This window comes from Anopheles darlingi, chromosome 3 (assembly GCF_943734745.1).
Source record: "Anopheles darlingi chromosome 3, idAnoDarlMG_H_01, whole genome shotgun sequence".
NCBI lineage: Eukaryota > Metazoa > Arthropoda > Insecta > Diptera > Culicidae > Anopheles > Anopheles darlingi.
Window position 1 is genome coordinate 43,663,222 of NC_064875.1, and position 17,717 is coordinate 43,680,938.

At 43.3% G+C, this 17,717-nt stretch overlaps 1 protein-coding gene across 6 annotated transcripts in view; it reads left to right on the plus strand.

The window, feature by feature from the left end:
- The window catches only part of LOC125957791 (G-protein coupled receptor dmsr-1-like), a 64,103-nt gene extending 55,851 nt beyond the window's left edge, over nt 1-8,252 (plus strand). For 2 of the 6 annotated variants that reach the window (XM_049690709.1, XM_049690707.1), the window contains exons 2-4: nt 2,217-2,540; nt 4,983-5,902; nt 7,678-8,252. In XM_049690709.1, the coding sequence (XP_049546666.1) occupies nt 2,386-2,540; nt 4,983-5,902; nt 7,678-7,895 (1,293 nt within the window). In that variant the 5' untranslated portion in view covers nt 2,217-2,385 and the 3' untranslated portion in view covers nt 7,896-8,252. The remainder of the gene's footprint in view (nt 1-2,216; nt 2,541-4,982; nt 5,903-7,677) is intronic. The other 4 variants (XM_049690710.1, XM_049690711.1, XM_049690708.1 and 1 more) reach the window with 2 other exon arrangements.
- Nucleotides 8,253-17,717: the final 9,465 nt, after the last annotated feature.

The following is a 17,717-nucleotide window of genomic DNA, read 5'->3' on the forward strand; positions in this document are numbered from 1 at the left end:
TCGTTTACAGAGAGTTTGAGGCGGAGAAGAAGCGAGCGATTCCTACTGGCCCGTTCGCAGTTGATTGATTTCTGTTTCATTCGTATCTTCTGGACGAACGAACCGCCGTTACCGTTCTGTCGTCTGGATCGTGACGAAAAGAAGCGTTCGTCGAGTTCGCAGCTGATATATTCGCAGACAGTCATAACATGAGTTCATCAATTTTCCCCTTCTTTGCGGTGTCTGTACTCCTCATTCTATAGCCTAAAACAGTTGTGGTGACTGTTGGTACCCGGTTAATTGGAAATAATTTAATATAAAACTTGTGCTACGCCGTTGGTGTTCCATCGCATCCATCGCATCGTAACGCCTTCTTGCGCTCTGTTAATGATGTTGCTGATGATGCTTTTGGTGCTTGGTTGGTCAACTTCTGCAAGCCGATTAGCCGGGGGCCGCTGGAAAAGCTCTAAGTGGAGCAGACACCGAACAAGCGCCTAGACTAGAGCTGCTTTCAAGCTTCTAATATTCCATTTCATCCACATTTCTGCCGGCATATGGCGGGCCTCATTATGAGTGTACACATAACAACACAATTTAATTTTGACTCGCGAAATATGCAATCGAGTCACCGAAAAGGATCCACCATTCCGTCACCAACGATAGGCAGCTTGTTAAGTATTAAAATCGATTTACCATCAACCAGGCCCATGAAGATGGATTCTAAGATAATCACACGACCAGAGAGTTAAATCTCCATCACTCACCGCTGACATCGCGATAGCGCATGGCGGCCCTCGGATTTCGCTGGCTTAAAGAACATAATCCATCCAAGAGAACGGTCCTTCTGAGTTTCTTCGTCAGCTCTTTTGGAAAGTAATGCGGCCTACGATGACGACGATAAACAAACTTTCGCAACCTCCCCTTTCCCTCCAATCACATCCTGTTCCGACATCTTCGTCGATGTCGATGCTGATACGAAATTGATTTACGCTTCCTTTTCTTTCGTTGCTCGCCGAAGCGACGGACTAAATACATTCCACGCTGGCGCTAAACAGGCAGAGGTACCATCGCGGAAGGAAATCGAATCTCCTTCATGCGTCAAACTCATCTGACTCATCTCTAGCCCTCGCATCAGCGCCCTGCATAACGATCATATTGTTTAGTTTCGATTTCGCCCTTTTCGCCGCCAGCGTGATAAATAAAATCCTGTTTATGCCCTGATCCCGTTTGCGCTCACAAACAGGATGTGCATGCATCTACCACCATCCGGAAATGCCATTCCGGATGACGGTTCACATCGGATTATTTGAATGCAGTAATTCGTGGCATTTTTAAATGAGTTTTGAGAGTTTATTTTGATCGAAAGACTAATCGCAATGCAATTGTAATTTGTAGTGGTGCAGCACTATATATGAAGCTGTTATTTTATTAACTGTAATATATGAAGCTGTTATTTTATTTTCGCAGCAAAGAAACGTTGTCTTTTGCGAGCAACTGTGCGATTTTCAGTTTGTTCACATAAACGGAACTGATCATATGTGAACTGCTCCTTAATTTTTAATGGTCATTTTTATAATGTTCAACTAAAATCTATGAAATGAATTCTTCAACAGCTTAGCCTGTTTATGCAATGGTTTCTACGAGTTCTAATACCTGGTCTTCCTTGTCGCTTATAATCGAACGATGATTTTTTGTGATAAGAAACAAACAATTAATAATCTTCAGATCCACATTCTTCCTTTACGGTGTCGTCTGCTGTCAACCGCTACGAATTTATACAAACCGAATTTATACAAATATACGCTGTCTACTAGTAATCGAAGGATTTAGACGAAGGAGAAGCGCGAAATGGCGGCAACACTCGCCCATACGTGCATGAACTCTAAATCGAAACCGTGAACCTGAAGAGCTTGTTCCAGAGACTATCAACCAGCGAGCGAAAGGGATTAGCGGAACGGTGAATGTGAAAGTGTAAAGAGGAAGCTTGTTCTCTGGTCACGTCTCGCGCCCAGAAAAAAGCCTTCCGAGCCACTCGATAGTCGCTGACCGGAACCAATCTTCTTTGGTACACGAGGGCTAACGTTCGTGCGCTTGTGTGTGTGTGTATTTGTGTGTAATCAAGCGAACGATTTTGGAAAAAAGAAAATCCAACGAAACATTTCCTCGTGTCGCTTAGTTCGCATTCCGTATCCAGTAGTATCCATTTTGTGATAAAAATATTCCCTCAACTTCAACAGGAACCAACGAAAGCAACGGAAGCAGCATGAGAAGCAAAAGAAACAGTGTTTGATGGCGAATGTCATGGTTTGATCGTGAGCACCGTGAGTTGTGAGCACCAATGTATGTGGATTGGACGAAATTGGCTGCCAGCGAGCAACAGCGAGGGATTAATCAAAGCGAGCAACAATGAGCTCCACGGAATTGGGAGAATTTGTAATAAATGTCACCGAAGGGCCACCCCTCGATGGCAGTACGATCGGTGTTACCGGCAATATGACGACGGCGACGGCCACAGCACAGCTGCTCTACTGTGGCAAGGCATTGGATGACTTCCACACCAGGTAAGTCGACTCCCCGAGACCTCGGCCTCTCGACATAAATCAAACCATCTTTCTGATGCCACGACACACACACCACTAGCGCCATGGTTAGTGATGAGAGAAAAGGTGGCCACGAGGGGGACCATTTGTTTCTATTAACAGCCAATTCTGAACACCCAACCGACCGGTAGCGAGATACTTTTTCATTCAATATGACCCAGAATAAAAGAAAAAGAACCGTAAGATGAGCGAAAATAAGAAGCTACGATAAGGGTGGATCCCGTAGATCGTATCCATCCATACCACGAAAAATTAGCAACGAAAACGCGACTTGAACGAACAACGCTAATGGATCGGAATCAGTAGCTGAAAAAGCAGATGGTAATCCTAAACAGATAACCGGTTTCGGGGTTTGGCCGAGTAATCGACACAATTTTTCCATGTCATCTAGGTAATTTGTGGCCTTCATTAACTGCATTTTCACTTCCGTCATTGCGTGGTCATTTCACTATCCGTATCAGTCTCTTTCGGATAGCTTTTCGTTCATCGACGTCGCAGTTCCAAAGTCAATGACTGTTTCACGCAAGACATTTTTTATATATTCCTGACTAGCAATAGAAATTACATTAATTCCTTGGTGAACATTACTGAACCAATATGGTCGCGGCCGCGCTAACACTATATTCGATAACGCTTTCCACATAATATGTTCTCATACTAAGAACATCATCGCAAAGAAGAAATTATATCACCTTGCTCTCTGTTCTTATACCCCGTTTCAACGAATTTCGTTTCGATAACTAGGAAGCCTTTTCATAAATTTATTCTTAAAATCTCAATGCATGTACAATTTGTAAACGTTATGGCATCACACAGTGAACAATGAATAATGTAAAAACACAAAAAACAAATGCCTTGATAACGAGAAACACAAGGTAATACAAACAATAAGGAGGAGGAGCGATACGATCAGTATACAGCACCTTATCAGCATGATGTGTCATTAAAATCATTATGAAACAATCTATTTGTACTTTCCACGTTAAAAACGCTTCCAAATAATTTATGAATCAAGTACCATGGCAGCTTATAAAAAGTACATTTCAACTGAAATGAGAATCAAAATGTGCAACCAGCAGTCGACGAGAAAACGAAGAAAATGTTGAAAATGTGAACTACCATGCGCCTCCATTACACTGAACAAGCTACCATGCGCCTCCATCTGTTAGTAACATTCGTTCTAATAGCTTCAAAAGAAGGTGAAACCAAGCGATAATGACTGTGAATGATGTGCTTACATGCGCACTCTCAATGTGGAGACCGAAACGAAACGAAATGTGACATAATAGGCAACTAATTTCACGCTCGATGATATTGATTGCGATACCGACCTTGAGGGGTAGCCCCAACACGAGTATCTCTGCTTTTTAATGTTACAATTCACTCTCGCCGGACTCAATGTAATGAAGCGATACTTTCCACCTTGCACATACACTCACACTGAGCAATAACACATGAGCAATAGGTTATATTTGTTTCGGTTTACTAGTGACCGTTTCGATGGTAGATCAAATCTATACAGACAGCAAATTAGCGCAGACACGACAAACGCGCATCATACACTTGTCATAACAATAATCCATTTTCCATTGTGAGTGTGCGTCAGAAGATCATGCAATACGTTTCTGGGGTGGGTATCCACTATATTTATGTTATTTCAATATTCCGCACACTTTGGTACCTCCTTTCTTCGTAAATAGTATAGCATCGTTGGATTTACTGATGATGCATATCGCTCTGCTTTGTCTGTCCCTAATGTCTAAATACAACTGATGCAGCGTTACTGTTCAGCGATATAAAGCATTCTCCATCAAAACTTATCATATTACAATATGCTCCATCCTGAAGCCCAACATCAAACGATTGCAAATGTAGCCGACTCAGCCGCCCACCAAAGTTATTTCTTATTAAATAACGAAGTAACAGCAACCGGCGCCGATGTTAGGCATTTGCATTGAGTGCTTGCGATAACGATGATGGTGCCCACGAGCTCGCGGATCCTCGAAAGCGGCAACAGAGTGGCAACTTGAGCCTTGAGAAGGAGAAGCAGTAGCAACGGACGAGGAGCGAAACGATTTGATGTTGATAATATTTGCCTTTTGTATTTAATCATTTCTGTGTTCGTTTCTTTGCCAAACGGAGAATTGAAGTCGGGAACCAGTTAACGTAAATCATCGAACTAAAGTGACAGGGCATCGAATGGGTGTTTCGGTTTCCGTTACATACAACACGATGGTCAATATTGACGTAAATGGAATGAGAAAGCTCGCGCAATTCGAAGTACGGGTTATTATGTAAACAAGTGTCATGCCACATGCATTCTCATTACATTAATGGCCTTCTCCTCATTCGCCTTTCCAATCTTTAATTCTCTCTGTCTCTCTCTCTTCCTCTCGTTTACAGTTATGCCAAGGTGCACGGGATGGTGTGTCTGTTGGTGTGCATCTTCGGCAGCATCGCCAACACGCTCAATATCGTGGTATTGACACGGCGTGAGATGCGCTCACCGACCAACGCGATCCTGACTGGACTGGCCATCGCCGATCTGCTCGTCATGCTCGACTACATGCCATATGCGGTTAACTCGGTGCCGTACCTGCGTCTGTCTCGTGAGCAACGCCTCACTTACGGCTGGGCGTGGTACATCATGTTCCATTCGATCTTCGCACAGATCTGCCACACGATCTCGATCTGGTTGACGGTCACGCTGGCCATCTGGCGCTACATTGCCGTCGCTTATCCACAACGGAACCGTCAGTGGTGTGACATGTCCAAGACATTGGCCGCCATCTTCAGCTCGTACGTCGTCTGTCCGTTCCTCGCGATACCGATCTACCTCTCCTTCAGCATCCAATCAAACGTAGAACTGCTCGGTAGCGATGGCAATCTGCTGTTGCGCGACACCAACGATACTGGCCGCAACGTTACCCTGTTCCGCCTTGGCACGTCACAGCTCGTACGCGACAATCCGACTCTTCTGAACGTCAACTTCTGGATCTACAGTGTCGTGTTCAAGCTGATACCCTGCATTGCACTCACCATTCTCAGTCTACGCCTGATTGGCGCACTGCTGGAGGCGAAACAGAGACGTAGCCAACTGACAGGGACGGCCACCGGCATGAAACAGATCGTGGATGGTCGCGTAGTCGATGCGGCCAAAGGCAGCAAACAGAGCGACAAAGAGAAGCAAACCGATCGCACGACGCGCATGCTGCTCGCTGTACTGCTCCTCTTCCTCATCACCGAGTTCCCCCAGGGCATCCTTGGTCTGCTCAGCGCCGTTCTCGACAAGTCCTTCTTTTTCAATTGTTACCTCAAGCTGGGTAAGCCGGAAACGGAAACATTGCCATAACGGCAAGGCTATACAGACGCAAACAAAGACACATACCCTTTCTCATTTACGATGGACATCCGATACGACAAACGATGGCCGCATGAATGAGTAATGGAGGCAGGGTGAGCGATTTCTTCTGCTTGACCTCGACGGTGCCAATGGCCTCGAAGACAAATGCATATGCCAATGCCATGGAATGTCTGGCCAGCAGGAGGCAACACTTTCGCACCAAATGACATGCCATTTGTCTGCGAGCCGCTTTCGCTTTTCATTCTTTCATTTCGGACAAACAACTCCTTACCAATTCCTTGTGTTCGCACCCTTCGTCCACGAATGCTAAGCTGAGTGTCCGATAAGTGGATTGCAGTCAGACGGCCTCCAGTGTTGCCCGTTTGCCATAATCAAAAATGGTGCAAAATAAAGGACTTCCAAATGACCGACCGGCGTCATTTGTCAGCGAACAAACAAGGATTGTTGGTTCACCATTTGGACGGCGTTCTCGTTCGCTCGCATGTTGCTAAACCTCCGAAGGATGTTCGGACTGAAGGTGTGAATGGTTTTAACACAGTTTTGCTGAACAGAACTGGTGTGGCCAGTTGTCGACTAACACGCTTCTGACGATCAAAATCGCGTTCCGTATTTTTGGCTAGCGAACCGAGTCGTTAAGGTCGATTGATTTATGATTCCTAGAACGCTAACCAGCCCAAATGATTTCGATGATTTGTAACTACGATTAATTGTTGCATAAATTATCTAGATGGTGTTCTAGAGTGGGTTAAAAAAAGCAAAATGAACATTTCCAACCTGCTCGGTTTTTAACTTGATAAATGCTGTAATGAAAATGCATCTGCAAATTTGAGAGTGTTTTTTATCGAACAGTAAATGAGAGCAAGATACAGTGTGTCTTGATTTGTTTTAACGCACACAATTATATTTCTATGATAACGATATCTATGTTATCTTTAAATTTGACATTTGACATTGAAACTTAAAACTATATTTCAGTTCAAAATAGCTCGCACAAAAACATTAATAAAAAAAATCCATTTAAACAAATTTGAGGATGATCGAAGGGTGCAAGTGCATAGAATCGTAGATTTTTTCGAACAAAACTTTTTTTTTGCTAATCTGATTAGCATACTTTAATAGTTTTGAAATATATTTAATTTAGCATTTAAACCAAACATAAACCAGTTATATTTTCGGTTTTATGCCTCTTAATTTGTCTAGCAGAAGAATTTTACAGTGTACTTATTTGATTTGATTCTATTACCTCAATCTATTACCAATTGCTAGAATCATGACTAGAAGAGCTACAAACTCTACAAACCCCGTTCACTGCAGTGAAAAGATCGACAATTTTGTATCGATCTTAATTTATGGTGCTTTCTCGAGTCTTAATCATCATGTAGAAGGTTCAACGAAGCCGCTGAACCACTGATTAAAGACTGAATAATTGCTATCGCTGCCAAAGAGTTGTGCGTGACTGAAGGTCAGCTAGTTTGGAATTGTTTCCTACGAGCAATATTAACAGAACCCAATATGCTGATTGTTACACAATAGTAAACCTTCTGAACGGAGCTCGTTGAAATTTTCCACTTCACCGGCAAGCAAAGGAACAACGCTCATTCACACGGCAATCGCTCAACGTCAACATACGCACGAACGACCGAACATTAGCGCCACTAATCATAAGTTCCATTCCACAGATGAGATAATCGTGATTACTAGCTATTAATACTGCATTGCCTTTCTTCCGCCTAGGCGATGTGATGGACGTCCTAGCGCTAGTCAATTCAGCGATCAACTTCATCCTCTACTGCTCGATGAGCCGCCAGTTCCGCAGCACCTTCAGCGATCTCTTCCGTCCCCGCATCCTGGACCGCTGGATGGCGGTGCCCCAGGCCGAAGACGGCGAGGGTGGCGAGGGTGGCCGGGGCCGCCATCAGGACGGTGCGACCACACAAATCACGCAAATATAGCCCTCACCGGGGCGTCCTAATAATCATTGCTACAGCTGTCTGCGGCAGTTTGCGACCGCACTGGCGGCCATTGTAATCGGCAATCGGCAAACTTCGACCCAAGACGACTGTGCGATGCTCTAGCGACGCCCCGAAAACTATTACCTTCCCCCGTTTCATCACCATCTTGACTAAGGGGATCGCGGACGCCGGAAGTGTCGAATCGATTATCGTCGCCGCACAGTTTGTCGTGTTCGTCTTCTATAACTATTAGCTATTAATATGAGCAAGCAGGCAGACAGGCATACGCACGAACTCACGCACACACGAGGCATCAACGAAAAACATCACTTGATCTAACCATCGAAACGATTGGTTTTGTTTTTTTTTTTTTTTGAGAACGTGGAAAAGGACCCCGCTAGGGATGGTTATGCCTGCCGGCCGTCGTGTTTCTTGAACTATAACTCCTAGCTTGTATCATAATGTAGAGCACGTAAGGGATGAGCCACTAGGCCATAGAGGGGGACAAAGAAAAACCTGGAACCGGATGAATAAACGCTAGTCGAATTTGTTAAAGTCGTGCTTAGCATTTCAAGTTGTAACTGTGTAGATCTTTATTCGACGACGGTTAAGGGAACCGTCTCCATGCGTTATGTTTTCAAAAACAGCTACTACAGCTTCTAACAAGAACAAACAAAATACCAATGATTGTAGCTTCGTAGGGGATTTCTGTGGTACCAGCAAGCGGGACTCTATGCTTAATGTTTAGCATTTAAGATATGATTCATATACATTCTATTTTTGTGTTGTAATGTTCGTACAACAAAAGTTATGATAAATGAATAAATCGACCCTTTCGAGAATATCATTATCTGGTAAACTGTCTATTGGATTGATTTCCATCATTTCCTTTCCTACTCACAACTCATAACGATCCTCTTGCAACCGCACAAATACCACGGCGAAGTATCCTCATTATCCTGCGCCAAACCTCGTTACGCGCCAAAAAGTAATTCAGAAAACAAAGCAAAAGTATGCCTCAATAGTGAACAAGCAACGAAACGGAATTCATAACCAAACCATCGGACGAACGCTGGAACTGTACACTCGTCACGATCGACCACAGTACGCCGATGTGGTGGATGAATTTTTCATCGCAAAACTTACGCTCATCATCGAAACCATCTGAACCCAACAATGTTTGGTCCGTTACTCTTGCCCACCACCCGCACTTCCACATCCGCCCGCAGCACTCGTCGGCGTCGATAGAACGCCAATAAAATATTGTAATTCAATGCACCGGAAATGAAACGGATGGATAAAGGCGATAAGAAACCCACTACCAGAGGCCCGGCCAGAGGATACCAACTTTGTAAACAGCTAATAAAACGCTCGAGAGCCTCACCAGCTGGCCCAGCGGCTGTTTGTTTCGATTGCAATTTCGAAATAAACTTTTGTTATGGGATGCTCCACCTTGGAAATTCCCTCCCCTGGGGGGAGGAGGAAGGCGAGGATAAACCCTTGGCTCCCGACGCGAAGGGGCAAATTTTTTGGTACCGTGCCAAACAAAGCACACTGGCCACGTGCACTGGCCCGGTTTGGTTGTAAATCGTTTCAGTATTCCAACCCTACTCCACCGAATGGTGACAGCAAATGCGAATAGCAAACGTTACGATCTCGTTATCGAGGCATTCGGTTATGGGCCGGTTAGGGTGTGGTTTACAAATGAAATTACGCCGTAGTAGTAATTGGCTGTGGAAATTTATGAACTAAACCGCAGTTCATTTACACTTGGTGTTGGTCTTTCGCTGTCTCTGTTTATGGGCCGCTTCTCTACCGCGTGCATTCGAGCGTATAAACTATGTGAACCATAATCGACAGACTAGTTTAAGGGAAAGCAAAAGGAAATTCAATTACAACATAAGCTGGTAGTAAAATGACAGGTTTTGAAATTGCCATGCCGTTCCATTCGTTTTTTGTCTTAGTTCGTAATATTTTATAATTGAAATCGATTCTACTCCATCGATTCAATTCTACAACGATCTGTCGGTGTTATGGTATGTAAATTGGCTATCGGTGCAACTCACAATTTAGTTTAACATTAGTATAACCTTTGAGGGATTGGAGAAACACGGATCGAACCTCTGGCACAAACTCGTCGTGGGTTGTTCGGTAATTACGGCTAAGTGTTAATCACTAAACCTTGTAGCTGTTGCAGTCACAATTCAAACCATTAAAATGAGAAAGAGACAGAGAGAGAGAGAGAGAGAGAGAGAGAGAGAGAGAGAGAGACTTACCTATACCAACATTAAAAGCGCAAAACTTATGCGTGTCACTTGAATCAGGTTTAGTTCAGTTGTTCAGTTGTATAAAACCCTTTGCTAACGCCGGTAACTCCGGTAACTCCTTCGGAGGCACCGAATGGTAGCTGGATAATTATCGGGGCTGCTCTTTAAGCTCGTCGCGCGGCAGATCCTTCATCCAGAGGAGAAGAAAGTTTTCGAGATCCTTTGAAGATTCATCGCTTCGTTGCTCTCCGTCACGTTTGGTGACTTGTTGCATCGTAAGTTGAACAATCGCGCGCGCTAGCTCACTAACCTCTCTCACTTTCACAGAAAACTAAAGTCGCGGGCATGAGGCGTTTTAAACTTTTGTTGTTGTTTATTCCTTTTTATTCGAAGATAAATTATGCTACAAAATATACCCGCTATTCCCAAAGTCAAGCGTGACCATAGTACCTGCAATAAATAGGTATTCATTGAGTTGAATGAAATTCAAATGCGAATAAAATAATCATATTACAAATGTTCAAAAACTTGCAAGAAATTAAGCATATTAAATCCACAAGTGCTACTCAAATCTCGATATGAAAGCTCGATATTAAATAGTAAGGATTATCAATAGCTCCCATAACATTCGGGGCTTGAACTTTGGAATATGCTAGCGAGGAAATGGAGCATTAGTGTTAATTAAATATTGTTTCATTTTTATTTTTACTGCAATCTACTACAAACTAGGAAACCTTGACACAATTTACATGTTTTGTACTAAAAAGAGAACTAAAGGAACATGACTTAAAAGGTAATATCTTAATTTGCTTTAATAATAAATAAAATCTTTTGACAAATCATTTCACAGATCGCATCACGAAAGCAAGAAAACATCCGCAGACTATAACTACTGTGTAGCTATAGTTCCCATAGACGACATCGAGTAGATACACTGAGAACTGCAGCATTATGAAAATGACGGACAGACTCTCAACTGATAGCGCTTGTATTTGCAGTCTATACAGCGTAATTACGCAACCATGAACAGGTGTCATGCGTCACGGGAAACTGTCCTCATTAGTGATTCATTCAACTGTGGTGTACCGATGTGTAACAAGAAGCCGACAACGTCCTTGCTTGCTCTGATTGCGATGAGCAAGTGCGAACGGCTTATGAAAAGCTTCTCAAAAGCTCTGTCTAATCTGCCAAGTAGCACATAGACACCTTGGAAGATGCACTACACTGGTAGAGGCACCAGTTGCACGGAATCTACTTGGCGTTAAGGACGGTTAAAAGGTGAGACGCCACGACAATGGTAGCACATACGAGCCAAGCGTTTTCCTCAGAGCTGGTGGTACACTAGTAGATAAATACAAAATTTTAATTTTGGGTTATTTTGATTTAATTTAATAACTAATTTATTTTATCAAAAACAATAAACTTTTTAGTATATACTGTACAGCAAATCCGCTCGCTTCCGTCATCTGCATACAGAGAGCGCAAAGCAAAGCGTCAGCTGGTCGTCCATCCGTCAAGAACTGCCATGAATGCAGAAAGCGCTCCATTAATATAGCCATCACAAGCAGCCTGAAGCCTGGAGCCTAATGCTAAAACAATATTTTAAAATCAATATAAAACCATCACTAGTCCCCTGCCTTCCTGCCAGTCTACGGTCGACCACTTCAACGAGGCTATCTACCGAAACCATCACAAGCAACTTGCTGCGAACCATCGGCCTCACAATAGCGCGCATAATGTGCAGCCATTCCCGGTTCTTCCTCTGCCTCCTGTTAACAATATAACCGTGCTCTCCCTCGAACGCTTTGGGATAATGTTTATTTGCATTTATATTGCTTTATGCGAAGCTGAGCTAAACCCAATGTGACGCTGCGTTGCACGGTATGGCATAGCATAGCACGATGACCTGGGTCCGGTCCATAATCCCAGATCGTGCAGTTCTTGCAACATCTTGAAGCAGTAACTTCGGAGCAGGATCATAATCAGCGCCATTCAAGCGTATGCTAAATGCCGTTCCGGTACCATCCTTCTACCCTCCGATGGGTAAAGGTGCAGCAGAGCGATAGATTTACTTTTTTTTTTTAAACAATCTAAATCCCTGCCGCTGCTGCTGCTGCTGCTCTGTGAAACAAAAGCAGAAAAAGCCCAGCTTGTTGGCCTTTGTAATTAATTTCAATTCAATCACCCATCACCGGTCCCATTCGGGGCTGCGTTAATTATCCCGGACAGCCAGAGCTGGTACGTTAAGTGCGAACGGAGGGCGGAGGGTGCTGGTAATAGGTTTTACCATCTTGTTTTTTCCGCGAACTTTAGTCAAAACGATGGCAACGGCTGACCATACTGCGCTCCAACTGCCCCAAACACAGTGCCATAAAAACCCAACAAGGCGATACAATTTGATCAAACGAATTCGAATCGTTTCGAGGAACCTTGCCAGCGAGGGAGCTGAGTCTTAACAAAGTTTTGCTGCTTTTGATGGCATCATTTAGTCCCTTTTTCTTTTGGTCTGTTACCAATTTCCCCCCGGGGGGGTGGGGCAAACGGGACAGCGAAAGCTCAGGTCGAACCGTTTGTTCGTTCGCTGCAACCCACAGGAAACGTTACATTGTTAATCAAACTTTTGATTTTTCTCTACACCCACTGGTGATGAGTTCGGAACTCTGTCAGCCGGAAAACGGTAGGAGCAGCATATAATAATCAAAAAGAAATCGACCACTCGCTCCATTTATTCCGGGGGTGCGATGTTTTTTTTTCGTATTCCCAGCCAATGGTCGCTGGAATGTGTTGTTAATATAAAAGTTGAAGCAGTCCGATCGCGATCTGGGAAAGTTATGCGACCCACGGAACGCACTGACCGACAAAGTTATGCGACCAGCAATGTATGGGCATAATCCTTCGGGAATAGCGATCATTCCGGGCTAGTAGCTCGAGCCTTGAAGTGCTTCAGTATTGCCGACTGATTGCCGGCATTCACGGAGCTGAGTGAGAGAGTGAGCCTTTTAATTAGTTTGTTATTTTTTCTCGACTCTCCGAAGGGACATTTGGGGATTAGACGATGGTCGGTGACAATGACTTGCTGATGTTCAGCACGTTCACACCATTCACCTTGTCTTTCTTCTTCACAGGGATGTCGCTTGTAGGTTTGGGTATGTCAAGGGTTTTAGTGGGCCCGTTACGAGTGATTTTACCGTTCCACTTTCTTTTCTCTTCTCTATGGAAGGTGATGTAATTGGTTTATCGTAGCATTTAGGTAAGGTTGTAAATGGTAATTAAATCTCAACAATCACTTACATCGAAAAAAATTAGAATGTCCGAAGCTATGGTTGAGTCCAAACAATTGCAAATTGTTCTCAGTAGTATCAGCAGCAAGTCGTAAGTAGCAATAAGTATGTATGAAAAACAAATTGTTTCCATACATTCCATGTATGGAACAATATACTGAAAATGACATTATTGGCAGCGGTATTTTAACTTAATTTTAGTTTAATCCGCCACAATTTAACATTACTTTTTGTTATACTCTCATTAGGTTTTTTATTAAAACATTTACAAAACTCGCTTATAAAATTTCATAGTATCACATAAATTTTTCTTTAAAAAAAGATTTGGGATAACAAAACATTTCGAATTTGGTTAAAGAAGCTGCACTCAGTTAGTTTTGTTCATTTGAATTCTACAATTGTTCGATGAATTCCCTCGCCATGAAACAAGATGCAGGCAATAAGATTTCCTGCGTTTGAAAACGGAGGCTGGTGTTGATGCATTTTTAAAGTTCATTGCAAACAGCGACATGTCCCCTAAGGATACATCCGAAGTGCAGCCGTAACGAGAAAACGACACATCAAAGAGCCACTGTTGTTGTTCGCATTGCGCCTTTTGCGACGAATGCCGGAAGGTCACACTTAACAAACTAATGGCTTTGCTAGGCGAAAAGAGAACATTCCCGTTCATACTTCGCTCGAATGAATGTGGAATTTATGAGTTTATAGCCTCTATAGTTCAGTCATTCTGAAGCTAAGCAATAAACCAACACCTATCTATTCACTCACTTGCACCGGGTGACATTAAGGAACCATTAAAGACGAAACGAGCCACGAAAGAGCCAGGAAACACGCAAACGATTCTCTTTTATTCCATTGAGCAGACACATTATCATAGTATTCAGAGCACGTTTCCAAAATATTCGGTAGTACGGTTTCGTGTGACGCAATGAGGAGTATTTCCGAAATAATTCTCCATTTATCAACTCTATTCCCGCTTTATCTTTCTTATGATGATAAACATTACATGTTATAAACATTATATTAAAAAATATTAGTCCTATAAACCAGCCCTACGCAATAAATTTAAAACTGACTGTTTAATGTTCGAAGCAACTGCGAATTCCTACTTCAGCGCTGCTGCATAAACAATTGATAGCAACATACCGAACGTGAGTTATACACGGTTTCTGTAATTCAGACTTCAGGATTAACTGCTCCATAAGATTGATTAAATTCCACCTGGTTATACAGCTTCAGCATGTTTGATTTTCAAACCCACTTTCACGAGTTGCGCCAAATGAGCAACTCAGGCTTGGGGGCAACTGTGGCAACCGCATCCACCGCCATCCGTCTAACTCTCTAGCCAAAGTTAATGGGTTGTCTTCCATTGCCGTACTCTGTGCCAGTCTTCGAAGAATGCTGTTTCTGTAATTTCAATTATTTTTATTTGTGTTTCGCTGAGTTTGGTACAGCATTTTCCGTCGTTTTTTATGTGGTTATGGATTTGAGCGTGCTCTTTTTGTGTTTACACGTTCCATTATTGGACCAAACTTTCTGGGGACTAAAGCTCGGTTCTGGAGACTCGGTCCTTTGAAAAAAAAAAGTAAAACATCGTCTACAGCAAGGACAGAACAGAAAGCAGGTAGATCTCGTGGCGCAGCGAGACATGATTGAATACCCGTATCCATTATCTACACCTACAGAGAGACCGATGGTAGAACGAAGCCCTAGATACCGGTTGCGGATTTTCCGCTTCGAGACACATTAATAGAGGGATTCCAAGATCGATGGTACACATTTGACATTTGTTCTTTGTAATTACAGCATTAAGCACAGTGAATAGTGGTAATGGGTTTTCGCTCCTGGATTGTCTTTACGGATTGTCCTTCCTGGTACCATTTAAAGCAGATGGTTACATCAATTCGAAAATCGAATTCCTACCCTGTTTCATTACCAAAGTGTATCAATCAATCGTATCGCGGTGTTGTCCTTTTGTCCAGGAATGAATGGAAAAGGAATGTTTGACTCCAAAGCGTCTTATCGAATCGATTCGGAAACCTCGCAATCCAAAAATGTGATTGTGGCTTTCGCTGGCAATTTGTTATTTAGCCGTGGTGGTTTGAAGTGGTGAGACAGCTGGCCCAGTTCGCAGAACAACAAATCAATTCCGTTTCGATCAGATCATCCAATCGACTCCACTCTCGCACTTTGATGTTGAGACGCGGTTTTCATTGATCGAATTAATCTTGATAATGATTAAATAGGCTCAGACCGCGAGACCACCAGACAGTACCAAATAATATTGTTCTGAGGAAGGATTTGGAAAGGGAAGGATGATGGTCTGTGGATTGCGGTTCGGTCGTCGCATTTCAGGCTTACATTAAATTCAACTGGACCAGCATTAAAGTTGTCCCATGCCTAAGACTTGGTACCTCCCTATGTGCCGGTACGGGCTGAGACAGGAGCTGCGAATAAATGCAAAAGCTTTCAGACAAATGGGAGACAACAAGTTTCGACTAGAAAAAGGCTAGAGACAAATGGGCTCGCTGATACAGATGAGCATAGTTATTTGTCTGCAAGGTGGAAATGCTGCCCACAGGGGTTGAAGTTTTCGTTTTACATTTTTTGTACCCAAGTTTGCCCCATGTCTCGTTTTCCCATCGCACTCAAAAGACTGTTACTTGTATACCTGAAACGAGGGTTCCTAGGAAAGAGGAGAGAAAGGCTAATGCATCAATTAGTTAGTGGTATGAAACTACCTGCGAGTCCTCTCTTGGGCAATATTCTATTATGGTGGGGAGCCAATTGCAAATTTCAGTAAACCACAACGATTCCAAACAAGCATTAAACAGTAATTTTGCTTTATGCTACAATAAATAGCACCAATTAAAGGATTATCAAAGCAAATTCAGCATGAAAAGACACTGTTTTTAAGAAGTTCCTGATTATTTAATTATTATCCGTTATGTTAGGGGTTGATGATAGGAGAATATTAAGAGAGAGGAGTCAATTTCATCTTGCTTAATTGAATTACTACTTATCTAGTTAAGGATTAATGAGCTGGCATGTTAGCATCTAATCGGAGGATACAAACGGAATAAAACTGCATTATGCTCCACCAACTGTGCGTGTTGATATATATGGATAAATATGGAGCCTAATTTGAAAAGAGTGAATTCCACGAAAATCTCGGGTAAATGATGAAAGTCTCGTGTAAAATCCACATTTTCCAAATAAAAGGTTGTTGGTGTTGCGGTTGTCTTGTCGCTCGGTGTTTGTAAAGGCCATGATAGCAACTTTTTCGGTGGAGAAACTGTAATTGGCAATTATTTTCTCGTATGAAATTAGCAATCGTGACTTAATAGAAATTTTTGCAACCATTTTAATTAATTTAAAACTAGTATAATTCGCTACCCTAAGATCATTATTTGGCCATATAAGAGGCTCTATATTATATGGCAACCCACCCGACCACTCACTATGGGGATACTGAGATTTTTCCCCATAGAGAGAAATGTGCTCACTATAGGGCTGCATACCCAATGAACAATGAGTAGACCCCTCCGCCAACGACGCAGCGAGAGGAAGACTGAGGAGGTTGAAAACGAAACCCCCGCTGCCTGCGACGGGGTCGAGGAAGGGGCAAATGCAACGCTCACTATGGAACTGCTCGCAGGCAGCGGGGGAAAGAGCGGAAGAAACCGCGAGGAGGAGAAGATTTCGCGCGCGAGCTTGTGGGACGCGGCTGCGGAGGGGGAAGGGCGGAATGGGAAGACAAGGAGGGCGAACGAAAACGAACACGAGCTTGTGGGTTTCGATTACGAGAGGTGGGAAGGGCGCAAGAGTCGAGGGGCGATTCGAACGGCAGCGCACAAGAGAAGGGAACAGATAAACGAGGCGGAGCAACCTCGACCGAAATTCGGCAAAGTCCCGATCGCGGCAGTCGAAATTTTTCTAAGTCCCGGGAAGCACGTACCGGGAAGTAAGTCCCTGGAATTTCAGAGTCGGCGTCGTTCTGAGACTTAGCCAAATTTGAAGCAGAGAAAGTGTTGCGGAAAGTGATAGTGATTTTGTGAGTGACAACATCAGTTTACATGCAAGGTAAGAAAAGATGACATTTTGAAGATGCAAGTGATTTAACACCTTTTGTTTGTTATCTTTTTCTCCGACATGTTCCCGAGCATCGATCGAAGAACGCGTATGGAACACGCGGGTTGAACAGGAACGTTCATGATCGCAGTCCGGATCACGCCGCCACAGCGACGCCACCAAGCCAGATGCAGACGTAGACG